The sequence below is a fragment of the Pungitius pungitius genome, chromosome 1 (assembly GCF_949316345.1).
Source record: "Pungitius pungitius chromosome 1, fPunPun2.1, whole genome shotgun sequence".
In the NCBI taxonomy this organism is placed as follows: Eukaryota; Metazoa; Chordata; class Actinopteri; order Perciformes; family Gasterosteidae; genus Pungitius; species Pungitius pungitius.
This window is the reverse complement of record NC_084900.1, coordinates 12037812-12052578: the sequence shown is the minus strand read 5'-3', so window position 1 is coordinate 12052578 and position 14767 is coordinate 12037812. Positions and strand designations below refer to the sequence as shown.

The 14767-nt window shown below is 40.6% G+C and overlaps 1 protein-coding gene across 1 annotated transcript in view; it reads right to left on the bottom strand.

Moving 5' to 3' along the window:
• adam19a (ADAM metallopeptidase domain 19a) overlaps positions 1-14767 on the bottom strand; it is a 95416-nt gene that overhangs the window by 21835 nt on the left and 58814 nt on the right. The window contains exons 5-9 of the mRNA XM_037479660.2: positions 9908-9984; positions 4115-4298; positions 1261-1326; positions 606-677; positions 116-282 (exon numbers count right to left, since the gene is read on the bottom strand). Of these exons, the coding sequence (XP_037335557.2) occupies positions 116-282; positions 606-677; positions 1261-1326; positions 4115-4298; positions 9908-9984 (566 nt within the window). The remainder of the gene's footprint in view (positions 1-115; positions 283-605; positions 678-1260; positions 1327-4114; positions 4299-9907; positions 9985-14767) is intronic.

Here is a 14767-nt window from a genome sequence, read left to right as displayed (position 1 = left end):
CCCCAGTGTCTGCACTGACTGGCCTACGGGTACACACCAGACCTGGGGCTGAACCATCTTTGTTACGTGGCTGCTGTAGCTTAGACGTGACTGTGTAAGTGCATCAATCGCTCACGTCAGCAGCTGGGCGTTGTCATGTTTCTTGCGGGACTTTAGCTTCTGTCTCCACTGGAGGAAGGACCACAGGGTGGCATTTGGCTCCTCCGTGACGATACACTGGTCCCTCTCGGTCCAAACCTCCAGGCCGATGAGAGGCACGCGGATGTTCAGAGCCCTGTAGAACTACCAGCACGACAAAGCATTTAAGATGAAGACAAAAAAGGTCTCTGCACACACACAATCTGGTCACTAGATTCCAAAGCCCAGTCTAGACACACAACGCAATCTGCCTGCCAATCTGCCCTCATGGGCTACCGAAGGACATTATAGATTGAATGCTGATGGGCTTCATTCACCAGTAAATATCTATGTGCACATTTCAATAACTGGTTATTTATCTGGAACGGCGAGAGATGACATCACGATAGGCATTGAATGTGCAACCAATATACTATTTTATTAAATAGAGAACTGTAACAGGCAACAGGAGAACTCATCAGTCATACCTTATCCACATAATTGGCAATCTCCATTATCCTCGCCTTGGTCTTTTCATAGTCCTTATTTTGCCGTTTAAACTGCAGCGCAGGGAAGACAGGGGAGAATTAGTGGCATGAATGAGAGGAGCAGTCAGAAAAATAAAAAAAGAGACACTTCTTTCTCTGAAGAGACAAGAGACATTGAAACATAACTATAACTCAATTGATCCTCCCACTTCTACCCCACTACATTATGCTAATTATACCAATTATAAGAAGAGAGGACCAAACTCTTTTTGGTCACCATGTGCTGTTACCATGGTATTAATGTAGAAGACAAAACCTTGACTGCGTTTTATAAAGATATAGCATCTCATCACTTTAGCTTAGTGTCTATTTAACAGACCTTCCAACCTTGGATTCCAGCTAAATACATGCCGTTAAACAGACAAATCCTTCCGCCTCATCGGCACATGCTTCCGCCTGGGTGTGACTATCATAGGCTCAGACCTCTCGGTGTAAAAGAGCTCTGTTAGCTGGAATGACATAGTTGTTTAAGATGTGGATCCTAGTTTGAAAGCTGTCCGACATCTGGGGTAAAATGTGGCGTTCAGGCAGAATAACACAGGGAGATGGTGCTGTAGAGATGGATGGGCTCACTGAGGAGGTTCTGTCTGCTCACCAGTGTGTTGTCAGCCACTATGTACAGCTCCAAGTACTTGGTTGTACCCCAGGCGTTCCTTTTGACCTAGAACAAGGTTATGCACAAAACATAAGTGTGATCGGTTTGCTAAAATACACATTATACTACTCCATACATTGATTGGTTTCCAAAATTGATAAAACAAAACAGTTTTATATCTTTGGGAGAATACATAATTTTCCACATTAATAATTATTATATCAATTGATAATCAATTTCCGAGTAGGTAATAGGTAAGACAGAACGTAACTTATCTCAACACAAAATGCAGCCTTATTGGAGACAGAAGTATGGAAAAACATCTACTTGAACAGAGCTTAGAGATGTGGTTTAAAGAAATAAGAAAAAAACGATTAGAGGAGGAGCTTTGGATAGCCTACGATACACATTTTATTCCAGGTATTCTTGATCAGAGGTTTAAACATATCATATGGAATAACAGCAATGCAGCAGTGTGGTAAGCTTCCAGGAGCTAAGCGATAAATACACGCTAAATAACCAGGACCTCTTCAGATAACTACAATTAAAGGATTTTTTGACAGGAAAATAAAGCACAAAATGAAACAAGGTAAACAGTGAATAATTACAACCATAGTGGCAGTTTACAACTCAACAACAACAAGAAATACAGAATCATATCAACACCTGATCTAGGAAAAACAACTTGTTATGTGAAACTAAAATGGGAACAAGAACTTGAAGTGAATATTACAAAGGATAAATGGTTAAATATTTGGAGGACACAACAGTCCTCAACATCCTCACCAACCTGGAGGGAACATTGTTGGAAAAATGTACTCAGATTCTTTATTACCCCCCAAATTACAAACGGGTGTCTGTGTATTGCTCAACCATGTTGGAGGAATTGTGGTGCAGTAAATCTAAACCATTCTCATGTATTTTTGGTTTTGGCCGGAAATTGTAGAATTCTGGGAAAATGTCCATACAACCATTGTCAGGGCTATGATGTACGATGTATGTAAGTCATGTATGTTTCTCTACCTTGGTGTGATGTGTTGGGAGAAGACCGGTATCTGCTAAGAATTCTGCTATCAGCTGGTAAAAAGGTCATTACACAGAGATAACACAGGACGGAACCACCAACACTAGACGTATGGATGAAGAGACACATCAACGATAGTTAAGGAGAAGGGCACATGAATGTTGTCTCAGGACTTATCTTGATATCGAAAGGACAGAGCCATCCAGACACCACTTTTTTTCCTTTTTCTTTTCTCTCTCTGTTCCAGTTTTTTCTTTCTTCCCTGTGCGTATGGGTTCATATGTGTGTGTGTGTGTGTGTGTGTGTTTTTCAAAGGCAAAAATAAAAATAAACCTGCAGGTGAGCAGGTAATGGTGTCAGTATTTCAAGTTATGAAATTCTTTCATAATGCACCTATGCACAAGTGGTCCACAAAGAGTGAAAGTCCTTTTAGCCTCCCATCTATCAATGCTCTTGTTTTTAAAGAGCTTTACGACTCCTTGTAGGCCCCATCAGCCTCCGCCTAATACTTCATTACTGCTGTAATTAAAACCCATCGATTTCAGTGGGGACTGCTGCCTCGGCTCGCTCCGGACTCAGCACCAATATTGCAGATGGTCGGGGAGTCAGTGGAACATATCCGCACTAGCATCCTCTACGCGTCGCTTTGTTTGTTTGAGAGGCAAATAAGGGGAAGGAACTCTGCTGGTGGCTGGCATAACAACCCAGGATTAATTGGTGGCAGTGGAGGGAATTGGGACAAGAGGGTCTGGGTGCAGGAGGGAGGAAGACAGAGGACTATGGGAAAAAGATGATGCCCGTTGTGGAGGCCTGAGAAGGCTGGAAAGAACGATCGTGATGATCAACAGTTTAAAATGAGCAGAAAACTGGAAAATTAACAATATATAAGTATAAGAATGGGAATGTGTCCCAGCCGTGGAGACATATGAAGGAAGAAGGTCCACTGAGGGGCCTTTTATTATCTATAACTGCAGGTGAGCAAATTAGACTTGTGTCAAGGTCTTCTACTCCATAAAAGCACAGCAAATTGACTCACAGCCTTAAACAGACCTAAATGGCTGAGTCAAAGCCATAATTCTCTCAATTTCCAGGAGGAGCGAGAGCAATTTTTCTCTCGGAAACAGCACGGAGACCTATTCAACACTGTGTTTGCATACCAAAGAGACCATTAACGCTGCGAGCCAAATATTTTGCGTGATAAACACTACAACACTGCTACAGTCCATCAAATAAGTGGAAAGGAAGAAATCACAACTCTTTTTGTGCCTTTCTATGAAATTTGGTATCTTCACAGCACAAAAGTTTAATCCACCATCAACAAAATGTATTGCTGTTGAACTCAAACAGGCTCTTAGTTTCTTTATGTTACCCCATCACATGGTAACATAAAGCGGCCAGATCAGCAAATCAGCAAACAGACACAGACTCCATGGAGTTATCACACCTGATGCCTTGGTGCTTGACCTAAGGAAATCATCAAATGAAGTCGCCTTGAGTGGAACATGGATTTTTATTGCATCTAAATGACATCTCTTAAATAAATTGTGCAAGTCTTCAGGACACAATCTACTTTTGCTGCAGTATTGCAGTAGTCATCTTTCAATTGTTTTTGGGGACAGAACAATATTTTGTGGGATCGATTTGTCTCTGGATTCAAACACACAAGGGTTTTGCGGCTAAGGCTAAGAGCGTAGAAATATGACAGCAAACACAAGCATTCACCACGCTGTTGACTCTTCACAGAGAAAATAATTGTATTGTTACACTGCAGTACTTATCTTTATATCAGGAAAACAACCTGATACATGTTGTATAATGTGAAAGACTCACCCTGGAATGAAATTGTCTGAGCAGGTTGGAGATGTGGTTGGACTGTGGGTTATGATGGCCGTGTCCACAGTGTCCACCTTTAATTGGCAGTTCCTCTGCACTCCACAGTAAATGGTGGAGTGGATCAACACCACTGATTGGCTCAAGGTAATACGTGTCACTGGAATTCAAGGATATCAGGCCCCTGTGTAGAGGGAGAGAGACAGAAAGGAGTAGTAAGGGCTGGGTATCGTTAAAAAGTGTACAATGCCAGTACAAATACCAGTACCCTCAACGCTGCAATACCAACTGAGGACTTAATTCAAGAACCAGCAATGCTGGGGTGAAGTGTCTTGCCAAAAGACACACAAACCAAGGATCAAAACCACTGCTCTACACTGACTCACAATAGCCCGCTTTCGCAACCTGAAGTCCTGAAACCTGAAGTTAGCTTTGGCTAATAATTAATGATCAAATGGGTTCATCAATGGTGTTTCAAATTGGCCAATTGAGTGAACCAAACGCTCTACCAGAAAAGAAGAACTAGGCACTAAAGATTACGAGCATGACACCTGAACCTCACCTTGATCTGACACTTTTAACCCCCACAAAAAGTCCTCTGAGCTTAAAGGAAAGAGCATTCAATCTTAAACACAAAACAGACATCATACTGTCCTCAGTAACTTTTCAAAGCACTCAATCACTTTTACATTGTCCTTTTGTGTCCACTGTATGAAAAAAAGATTTAAAGGGTAACTTCGGTATTTTTCAATTTGAAACCTAGTCTTTCTATTTTTTTTGTGTCAAAGTGACTAATGGGAACAACAATTTCTGAAATTGCTCCAGTATTGAGCGGGATCGCCGCAGCTGGCAGCCACAAAAAATCTAATTGCTCGGGATAACGCCTCACCGTCAATGTATGTCCGCTAAAATTGCTTGTTTTTTCCGCTGACACGGCATTGTGCGTGTCTGACACGTAGAAAGAGAAGAACGGACATTGAACTCAGAATATGGCCCTATATGTTGTTAGTTGTTATGGTGACAACATACGTCGGTGTACCTTTGGTTCATTCTACAGAGCGGAAGAAATCACCAGAACAAGCGCACTGTTCAGAACCTACGAGGCTCGAAGTCCGATTCCTTTTTTGTGTGTGAGAAAATGGATGTGTGGCGGGACGGCGTGACTAAAGACCGAAATGAGTGACGCTCCCTGAATCCCCATTATCCCCAAAATCTACAAAGAATTATTACAATACAGCTGTTTTACAGTGTTTAATCACTAAATTCTTCTTCTTACTATTTTATTTTAGTTGCATCTACACATTTGTAAGGAGAATTCTCTCTCTCCTTCTCAAAGTGTTCTCAGAGAGCTTTTTTTTCAAGACAGCCCGCTAACAGACATTGATAATCAGACACGCACCCACAAACGTTTTCCACAAATAAACAAGAATAAAACTGCAAGGCACTTGGCCGTTGATTCTATTTAACCTGTAAATTTGACTGTAAACAACACTGAGTATTGGTTTCTGTCATTACAAGACTCAGATGAGGCAGTTTGGTAGAGTTTGAAAGATGATGCTTTCTTTTCAATGAGGAAGTCATACAACAACTGGTGTGAAATTAGTCGTTATAACATACATTGATAAACCGCACTGAGTATTGCTGTAATAAATAGAAGAAAAAAAAGAAGTCGAAATAGAAGAAAATGTTAAATATGAATTTTGAACGACTTAACAGTAAAATGGTCAAAGAGCAGCTGATAATCAGGGATGGGAGGTTTATGTTAGAAACGTAATCAGGAACTAAATCAAAGGTATACATCACATTATAAAAGTAATTTCAACTGATTACTTCCCATTCATTTTGGAATGCCTAATTTAACTATTCTATGTTCTTGTATATATTGTGCATTTGCCATTATATATTTCAATTCAACTTTATTTATTTATTAACTTGTATACAAATGTAAAAAATGTCCCCTTGCAGGATTAATAAAGTAACAGTCTATAATCTATATATCTTACATGCACAAGAGAAAACAACGTTGCTGTGGTTCTATATAAGCATCAGAAGTTTGTATAAAACACATTTCATTCCTTGTCTGTGAACTGCCTTTAAGAGTTGATGTTTATTTTCAGCGCAGAAACCATTTACACAAAGAGAATCAAAACATTTAACGTGAAAAGCGTTGTGTTGAAGGTGCACAGCTGAGCTTGGAGCCATGCTTTTTGAGAATTATTTTTCCCGAAGTAATTATTTGTCCTAGGCTGTTTATCAATTTATCCTAAAACCATGTAATTCATCGCGAGTCTATACTAAACACCTCGTTATTGGCTCTAAAGCTGCCTGCGGAGGAAATGAGCTGGGAACTGTGGGGCAGGAGCAGCAATGAAAACAAGGCTGCAGGACTGCAGATAAGGGACTACAAACCAAAAGTTGTGATCCACAACTTTATCATCCTGTCAGCGGGGGCCTTCGGTAATTGGCAAATTTTGCAACCATAAGATTTTAACTTCTGCGAAATCATCAGTTCCCCTTCGAGTTTTGCAGGGTTGTGCAGTATGACTATTTGGAAGAAAGACATTGAATGCACGGACAAAATAGGCAACATACAACACTGCAGCTGGAGCACAATGAAGAGCCTGATTGTGGTCTAAAAGTGGTCTGATTGATGATTGGATGCAGATCTTATATTCAATCCATCGCAGTAGTGGGAAAAGTTATTAAGGTTATAAAAACAGGATGTTTCCAATTGGTCGGTAGGCTAATGATTAATGTTGGATTGGAATAGAATTTCTTGTTTTCTACCAGAAAAAACCTTGCGCTCTGTCTCTCTGTCTGTGCCTGCACCTACACACACATTCAGGTCAAAAAACAGCTACACAATGAACACATATCAGCTATCCCAGACATTGATGTGGGGGATAAATGGGGATAAAAGCCCTCCATGAGTTGATAGCAGTCATGCTGCTTTGTAGGTTGTGTAGGCCTCACGTTTCACTGATGCACACTTTATTAAGAGCTCTCCCACGTGCCTTGGTAGCGTACTAAAATTCACTCTGTATGAATGACAATTAAGGAAATGCATAGAACCCCCTTTTTGAGTACAATCTAAGTGGTTTTAGATGTGATGAAATGTGGAATGACAGAAAGTTGGTAAGGAAATCAACAAGCGTAATTCTTGTTGTGAAATATCTGAAGAAGAAAACTCTTGGCTCGGTCAAAATGTGTTGTTAGCTCCAGCGATCTGGATGGAGCCCTGGATTTTGGGAAGGTGTAGGATGGTTTTGAAAACTGCAGGAATAGTGAATAGTGGGGAATGGTTGTCAGGAGTTGTGATGATATTTATCTGATCATTTTGAGAGAAATACAATCTCACTTCAAATCTCACTGGATTATGTCTAATGTTAGCTAGCCAGAGACTACAGATGTGCAAGTGGCTGTGTTTCTACAGAACAGTACAGAAAACAGACGTGTAAGCTATGATTGCAGACAAAAGGTTTTTTGTTTAAAAGAAGATATATTACATCCTTCTGTTCAACCCTTTTTGATCCAAGAACACACTTGAGTGAGTCAGCTCTGTGACCCAGTGGACATTTAGAAAGCTTTTACATTCTGTTGGCTCACAGATCTCTGTTCTCCCCCACGTCTGCTCTGTTCCCATCACAGCTGATGTCAACAAGCAGCATCTGGCTTCCTCCCAGATCAGGACAGAGGGATGGGAGGCCAGACGGACATTTCAGCACTGAACCAGCCTCCATCAGGAAGACATATATAAAGAAGTTCTTAGGCTTTATAATGAATTCCCACTGAGCTGTAACTTAATGTCTTTATCTAATATATTTTGGGGACATGCATCCTCCATTGCCAGAAGAAAGCTTCAATCTGAGACTTTTATATGAAAGGCATTCCATATTAAAACCGGTCCAAGGCTGTGCCAATGTAGGACTGTTAAAACTGCTGCTTGGATCCCAGATCAGGATCAAATGACCATTTACCAACTTTACAATCTGAAGGCAATACAAGGGTTCTGGGACTGGAACAAAACTTTATCTTAATTTGTTGTTTGGACATGGTTATCACTGCTCTAAGACATCCGATTATATTCATTCAGAATATCAGAGCAATTCATGTTCTGTATTCAGTAATGATCAAATAGGTAAAATATTATCAGGCAGGAACTCATAGATGTCTCTGCCACCTTGCGACCTCTAAGTCAGTGTTATTATTCATAACAGGAGGGTAACTAATTTGAGAGGACTTTGCTTAAAGTGGGTGAGACGCACTAAGCTGATTTAATAATGCAGGTGATCAGTAAGGAGTACAAAGATGAGGTCTGCTGATTCTGTGATTTTTGAAGCAGTTCTAGTACAGCAGGCCACACATGTTTTACCAAGGGTTGAATTGTATTCGCTGCTCACTACAACACAAGCAGCTTGTGTACTGTATGTTTAGGGCAATGTCTGTTGTTGCATCTCTTTCAATCTTTTTTTAGGACAAAGCCTGTATTGGCATTATCCTCATTCCAGCTCTACCATTGGCATGCTAGCATGCTAGAAGTAGCGAGCATTGCTAACGTTGAGTTTATTGCACCTGTCCTTCTAACATCTGTGCTAGCTCTGTTCTCGCAAATTCTAATCTGTTCTTCCTTGAGGCCAGGTGGACATTTTTTGGCAAAATGTCCCTATGGGCAGTCTTGAGATGTTGCCGGACAAACGGACAACGGAGACATTGTGTAAATACATCTCAAGAAAACAAGGGAAAAACATGACAGCGTGGAAACAACACGGCAATGTGAAAAACCCCCAGAAAAATACATATGTAAGAAAACACAACAATGTGGAAACATCATGACACTGCAATGATACAATTATCAACAGGTCACTTCCCCCTTTTCTTAGCATTGTAAAAAGAGCATTGGTCAAGATTATCTTACATTCTACATTTGTTGTTTTTCACTAACTAGGCATTTTTGATCAATTGCTGACCAAAGTTTGGGTATTGCTGTGCACTGTTCTCTGGTATAGGAGCATTTCCCTCCCCTGCCCCCCATCGAACTGCTGCAGGGACTCATTACTGAGACAGAGATGTACAATCACATCCCTCCTGTGCTTGCCTCTCTACACTTGCTCCCTGTTAAGTTTCAAATTGATTTTAAAATGTAATTGCTCACCTTGAAGGCCTCAACCTGCCTCGCTCTGAATGACATCTCTGATTTTTTAACCTACTATTTTCCCACTTGAACATTAAAGCCTGTGGATGGAGACGGGCTAGTTACTCCAAGGTCACGGTTTGTGAAAAATTGTGATTATGCTTTTGTAGTCACTATGGAACTTAGATACACCATATATCTAACCTTTTCTTCAAACTTTTCTCTACGGATATGTTTTTCATGTGCGCGGTCCGAAAGTGGCATTATGCTAGTCTTGGGTTTCGGGTTCCCCAACTAGCCCAAAGAGTTATTATAGGTTGAAGAAATGTGGAAAAAGACCACTGTAACCGGGTAAAGGAAGTACCAGTATGTTGATTGAGCACAAAGCACTGTGTATAAACACTAGCATGATTGCAATGTTTTCTTTAGGAGCTGTGGCTCTGGGAATATAACATGGGATGACAGGGACTTTACACTTCCAGTCACAACATTTGTCCTTCCTAAAGCTAGAGACAACTTGGAAAATGACAACCCTTGTGGTGGCCAATTCACCATATTGACCAATGGAATTATGATTTTGTTTGAATCCTGGATCTTCCTTAAGTCAGAAGGGTAAAAAAGACACAGGACTGAATCAAATCCAGCATCTGAGTTTCCTTTACCTGACTCCTGAGCATGTGCTGAGAGCGACCCAGGACTCTGGATGGTCCCTCACATGGCCCTGGTAGAAGCAGTGACCCTGAAAGGCAAAAAAAAAAAACACAATCAGTATCCTTTGATACATCTTTCATGAGAAGAAACACATTAAAAAGCTGCAATGATGTTCATGAAGACATGCGTGTGCTGTGGTCCTGGCGCTCATGTGGTGTTTCATGGCTACAGCTGGCGACTGAATGGAATCAATACGGCTCAGCAAAGCTGCCTACACTCACTTAGACAGTGTGGGAAATGGAATAAGAAATGCTGTACTTGCATTGCTCTTTTCTAGTCTTCTGACCGCTCAAAGCTTCAACACCACATGCCACCATTCACCCATTGACACCCATCCATACACTGATGGGAGGAGCTACCACACACAGTGACACCCGTCCATTACCGACTAACATTCACACGGCGTAGTCACAGCGGCAGCAATTTTGGGGATAAGTGTCTTCCCCCGAGGACATATGTACAAGGACACTAGCAGAGCTAAGGATCAAACCACGGATCCTCCAAGTTGAACGAGGATACTACTCTCCCACAGTCACCCCTCTTTAATTCATAGGTGTTTAGGTGGCGTAATAAAGGAAAAGAGAGTTTTGTTCTTCAGAAGATTCAATGTTGTCTTTTGCCTAGTTCATTTTACTTACAAGTTTGCACCACAAGTCACTTTTCACCAAAACATTGTCCACATACAGAAATTCCCACCACAGATCTTTTACACACAAGCTGTCAGACGTGGGTTCATCTGGTACCTGGCACTGGCTGATTTTGGCACACTCAAGACAATAAAGATGTTTCAAACACAAGGTCTGCCTTTCTGCATAGTTTTAACTTTTTTTGACTCTGTAAAAGTAATGAGCTTAGGCTGTAATTCACTGTCAGTTGTTCTACTACTCCTCCATTAGCTGTCTCCTCGATAGATGATACGTATATTTTGGGTTCAAGGCAGGGACACATATGTGTAAAATATATTTTGCCATTACACTAATTACAGCTATATTCCTCATGTCTCCGCGTTTATCTCTGTCTTATCCCACTTCCCTGAGGGTTTTTATGGCACATCCACTGTAAAAAAGGTGATTCACTCCCTTCCCTTTGCCAGTAGACCGGTATGCCCTGATGTACTGATGGACAGGGGTCACTGTGTGTGGTCGCTCATGTCATGTCAAGTGTATAAATGGGTGTTAAAGGGTGAATGATTAAATTGCAATAGCAAGTGTTAAAGAGCTTAGAGTCCACACCAGGTTCAGGGATCCTCCATAGCTCATCTCATCTTTGACAGTCAGGTCATACCTCTCTCCTCCAGAGTCACTAATCTGGGAGATATGTTTGACTAGAAGACTTGAAAAGAAATCTACAAATATGCTCCTTTTACCATTTAACCGGACATCATTTTTCCATCATTGGAGCTGGAGCCATTGAATACCAGTGACTGAAAGTTAATCGTAACTAATAAAGGAATAAAGGAATTATTTTTGGACACAAAATCATAGTTTTTAATAAAATGTTACACTTTGGTTCTTGTTGCCCCAAAACACCCCAAACTGGGACCATAACTATGAGCACACTGTTTTGTGTCCCAATGCAGATCTTCATTATAATGTTCATCAGCCCTTAAGTTCAAACCAGACATCTACCAGAACCCATAGCTCACGCTAAAAACAAAAGAACTTTAAACCTTTAAAGACCAAATGCAGCACACCTGTCATAGCTTCTAAATAGCTTCTGTGCCTTTGTGCCAGAAGACATGGTGCCAATGGTGGAAAGGGAGTTATCATCACAATGTGGAAAGGATACCTTCATTAGGCTCATTAGAGAGCAAAATGATTTCTTTCATTTGAACAGCAGCAGTGGAGAGTGCTGCGTCAGAGCCAACATATGAATCATCAGTCAGAGAGAGCCGCCCCTGACCCACTCTCAGCACTTACTCTGCTCACAGGTACAGGTTGGGACGTGGAAGCAGTCCAAGGGATCTGCCCGCCGCCATTAACCCACCATCTGTGAGGGCTTACTATGCAGAACAGAGCTGTCACGCGCAGAGATGGGATCTGCCTTTCAAGCTGCTACAGCACAGTCGGCGTCAGACGTGTTTGCAGCAGGTCATTCGAAGTTTACCTCACTTTGTCTGACCAGGTTGGACCAAAGACATCTGCATACGCATTAAGCCTCTCTCAAGCTGTGTTCTTCTCTGAAACATTATTCACGGTGCTTTGCAAAGTACATGTGAAATTGTTGTGTTGAAGACATTTTTTCATTTTCTGTCCACAGACTTGTTATGGGACAAAACCAACATTTCATTAACATTAACAACTTTGCCAAAATAATTGGACAAAAAAACACAGCTAAAAACCTTTGTAGTGCTGATTAGCACTGATTTGTTTTGCACTTATCGTAAAGACTCTTTTGTTACCTCTACTACTCGTTATTACTATTATCATTTGGGCGAACAGACTAGGGGGGCGGGGGTAGTGGTCAGAAGAACGGAGCAGAACCGCCCGACCTTGTAGATCGGCTGGGGATCCGTGGCCGAAACATCCGCTAAGGTGGGGCTGGTACACTTGGGGTCACCTCCATCAGTCACATCACTTTCAAAGAATATTCAATTAGTCTAGAAGCAGTGGTGATCACGTTGATGTCTGTTTGAGTTCACCTCCTCCATATCAGTTAACGCAGGAAACTGTGTTGATTCATGGCAGCACAGCAGTGAGGACGCCCCAAAAGGCAACTTTTTGATGAATTCTGATGAACACCAGAGAATTTTATCACATCCTCAGTTGGTTGCTTGAATTCAGTTCCCAAGAAGTGATTTTCATTTATATTTATGTAGGTTATTTTTTCAATTATCATTATCATCATTCCCAGTGTGGATGTGTCCCTTCATATCAGGCCGATGGTGTCCAAAACATGTATTGTATGTATTTAAAGCTTTTGCACCTTGGTGTGAACTTCACACTTCAAATTACAATATTTCACAAGGACGCCTGATTTCCAAAGCAGTATTAACGATTACACTGAATGATTTTTCTTTTTTGTTTCTGTTGAAAAATGTTTGCATTTCAGATTTTTTTTTTTCTTCATTCTCGATGTAACACAGAACATCAGTCCGTAAAGATTACTTGTGACTAACAGATGTATTAAGGCTGAGGGACTAAGATTGGATCCTTCAGGCTCTCTTTATTATAATCAACAAGCCAAAAAGATCCTGTTGGATGACTTAATGCAACAGAAAAGAAAAATGCTTTTATCCGTCAAACTCTTCTTGTGTTTTTCAAATTTCTTGAACTCTGTCTTGTTGAATATCTTTAAATGTTTTTTAGTAACTACAAACAATTGCATAAAAACACCGGCACAACGTCACTGATGATTTGTCTTGTATGATTACTTTATGGGGATAACACTGCTGGGCAGAAATAATAGTAAGAGGTTTCTGAGGTTTGAAAACAATGTTTTTCCAATCAAAGACGACTGACAAATACCAAATGTTGGTAATACAAAATGTTGGTATTGTATACCTAAATACATTTTACAACAATTAGATTTTTCAAAGCTTTTAACAAGGGTCCCTGTCACATGGTTCCAGTGTGTACAGTGGACACAAAACAAATTGCTTAAATAACAAGCAAAATTTGTAAAAAAAAAATTGGCTTGTAATGTGATTTGCTCAAACATTTAAAACTTTTTTTCTAGGTTAATAAGAGTCAAATTTTCTATTTTTACACAATCCACTTGTACTAGCCTGTTTCCAAAGCAGGAGAATATATTCAGTACCATGCATTTGCTAAAAAGAGCTTGTAGCAGCTCCAAAACGAAACCACTTTTAATTGATCCACGGAGCTATTAATCATCTGACCTGGCAAAGGCATACATAATTTATCATGCAGGACTGCTGCCTCAAGTCAGTTGAGGACAAACTGGTTCCTAAACAAACTCAATCAGCATCAAAATTGAGCCCAAAAGAACCCGAATACAGTCGACCATCAAAAACTCTTGCGATGTGAAGCGTCTGCAGAGATTGTGATAACTGGAGTCTTTACAGATTGAAATCAAGGGACTTCAATGGATATCGTACAAAGGGGATTGTGCGTTTGCTTGATACTGTTGATAAAAGATCAAAGGAACTATCACCAAAAGGCTTTTACTTTTCGTCAAATACAATTCTCTCCGCAGCGTCTATGCACCAAAGACTCTGTCTAAACTTGATTGTCACTCATCAAAACACTTTTCTTCACTTCATTAACTTGTCTGTCCTAATTCAAATAAATGTTTCAAATTGATTGATGGTATGTTTAACAAAAATGGCCTACCATCATCCAAAGTGACATTTTCAATTTTGAAAAGAAAGCCTCAAAGACAAGCTTTGGACTGACTAACAAAATTCTTTAACTCAGCAGATTATTATTTTGAGGGTAAATCCAGAAGCAGCCATTTAAATCATTAGGTCCTAAAAGTCGTAAAACTCACTATTAGATGATTCCAGAATGATGTCACTTGCTCTCTTTATGTAAGACTCAGTAGTAAAGAGGCGGGGTTGAGAGGCTCTATGTCCCATGAATGCCAAAGATCCCTCAAGATTTGGGCAATTTTATAGTCAGAACGTCTTTTTCTTCCCGCTCCACTCAGAAAAAGAACAGGATCCTGCCTCCACGCATCCATGCTGCGGAGCCATGTTAGCTGTGTCCCTTGTATCAGGATTCACTGCATGCCAGGAGCTGGATCACTACCTCTGATGAATACACAAACTCTGGTCAAAATAAATCTATAATTCACTGAGTAGGATGTGAAAAAATCCTGTCACCTCCACGCTCCATGTACGCTTCTGT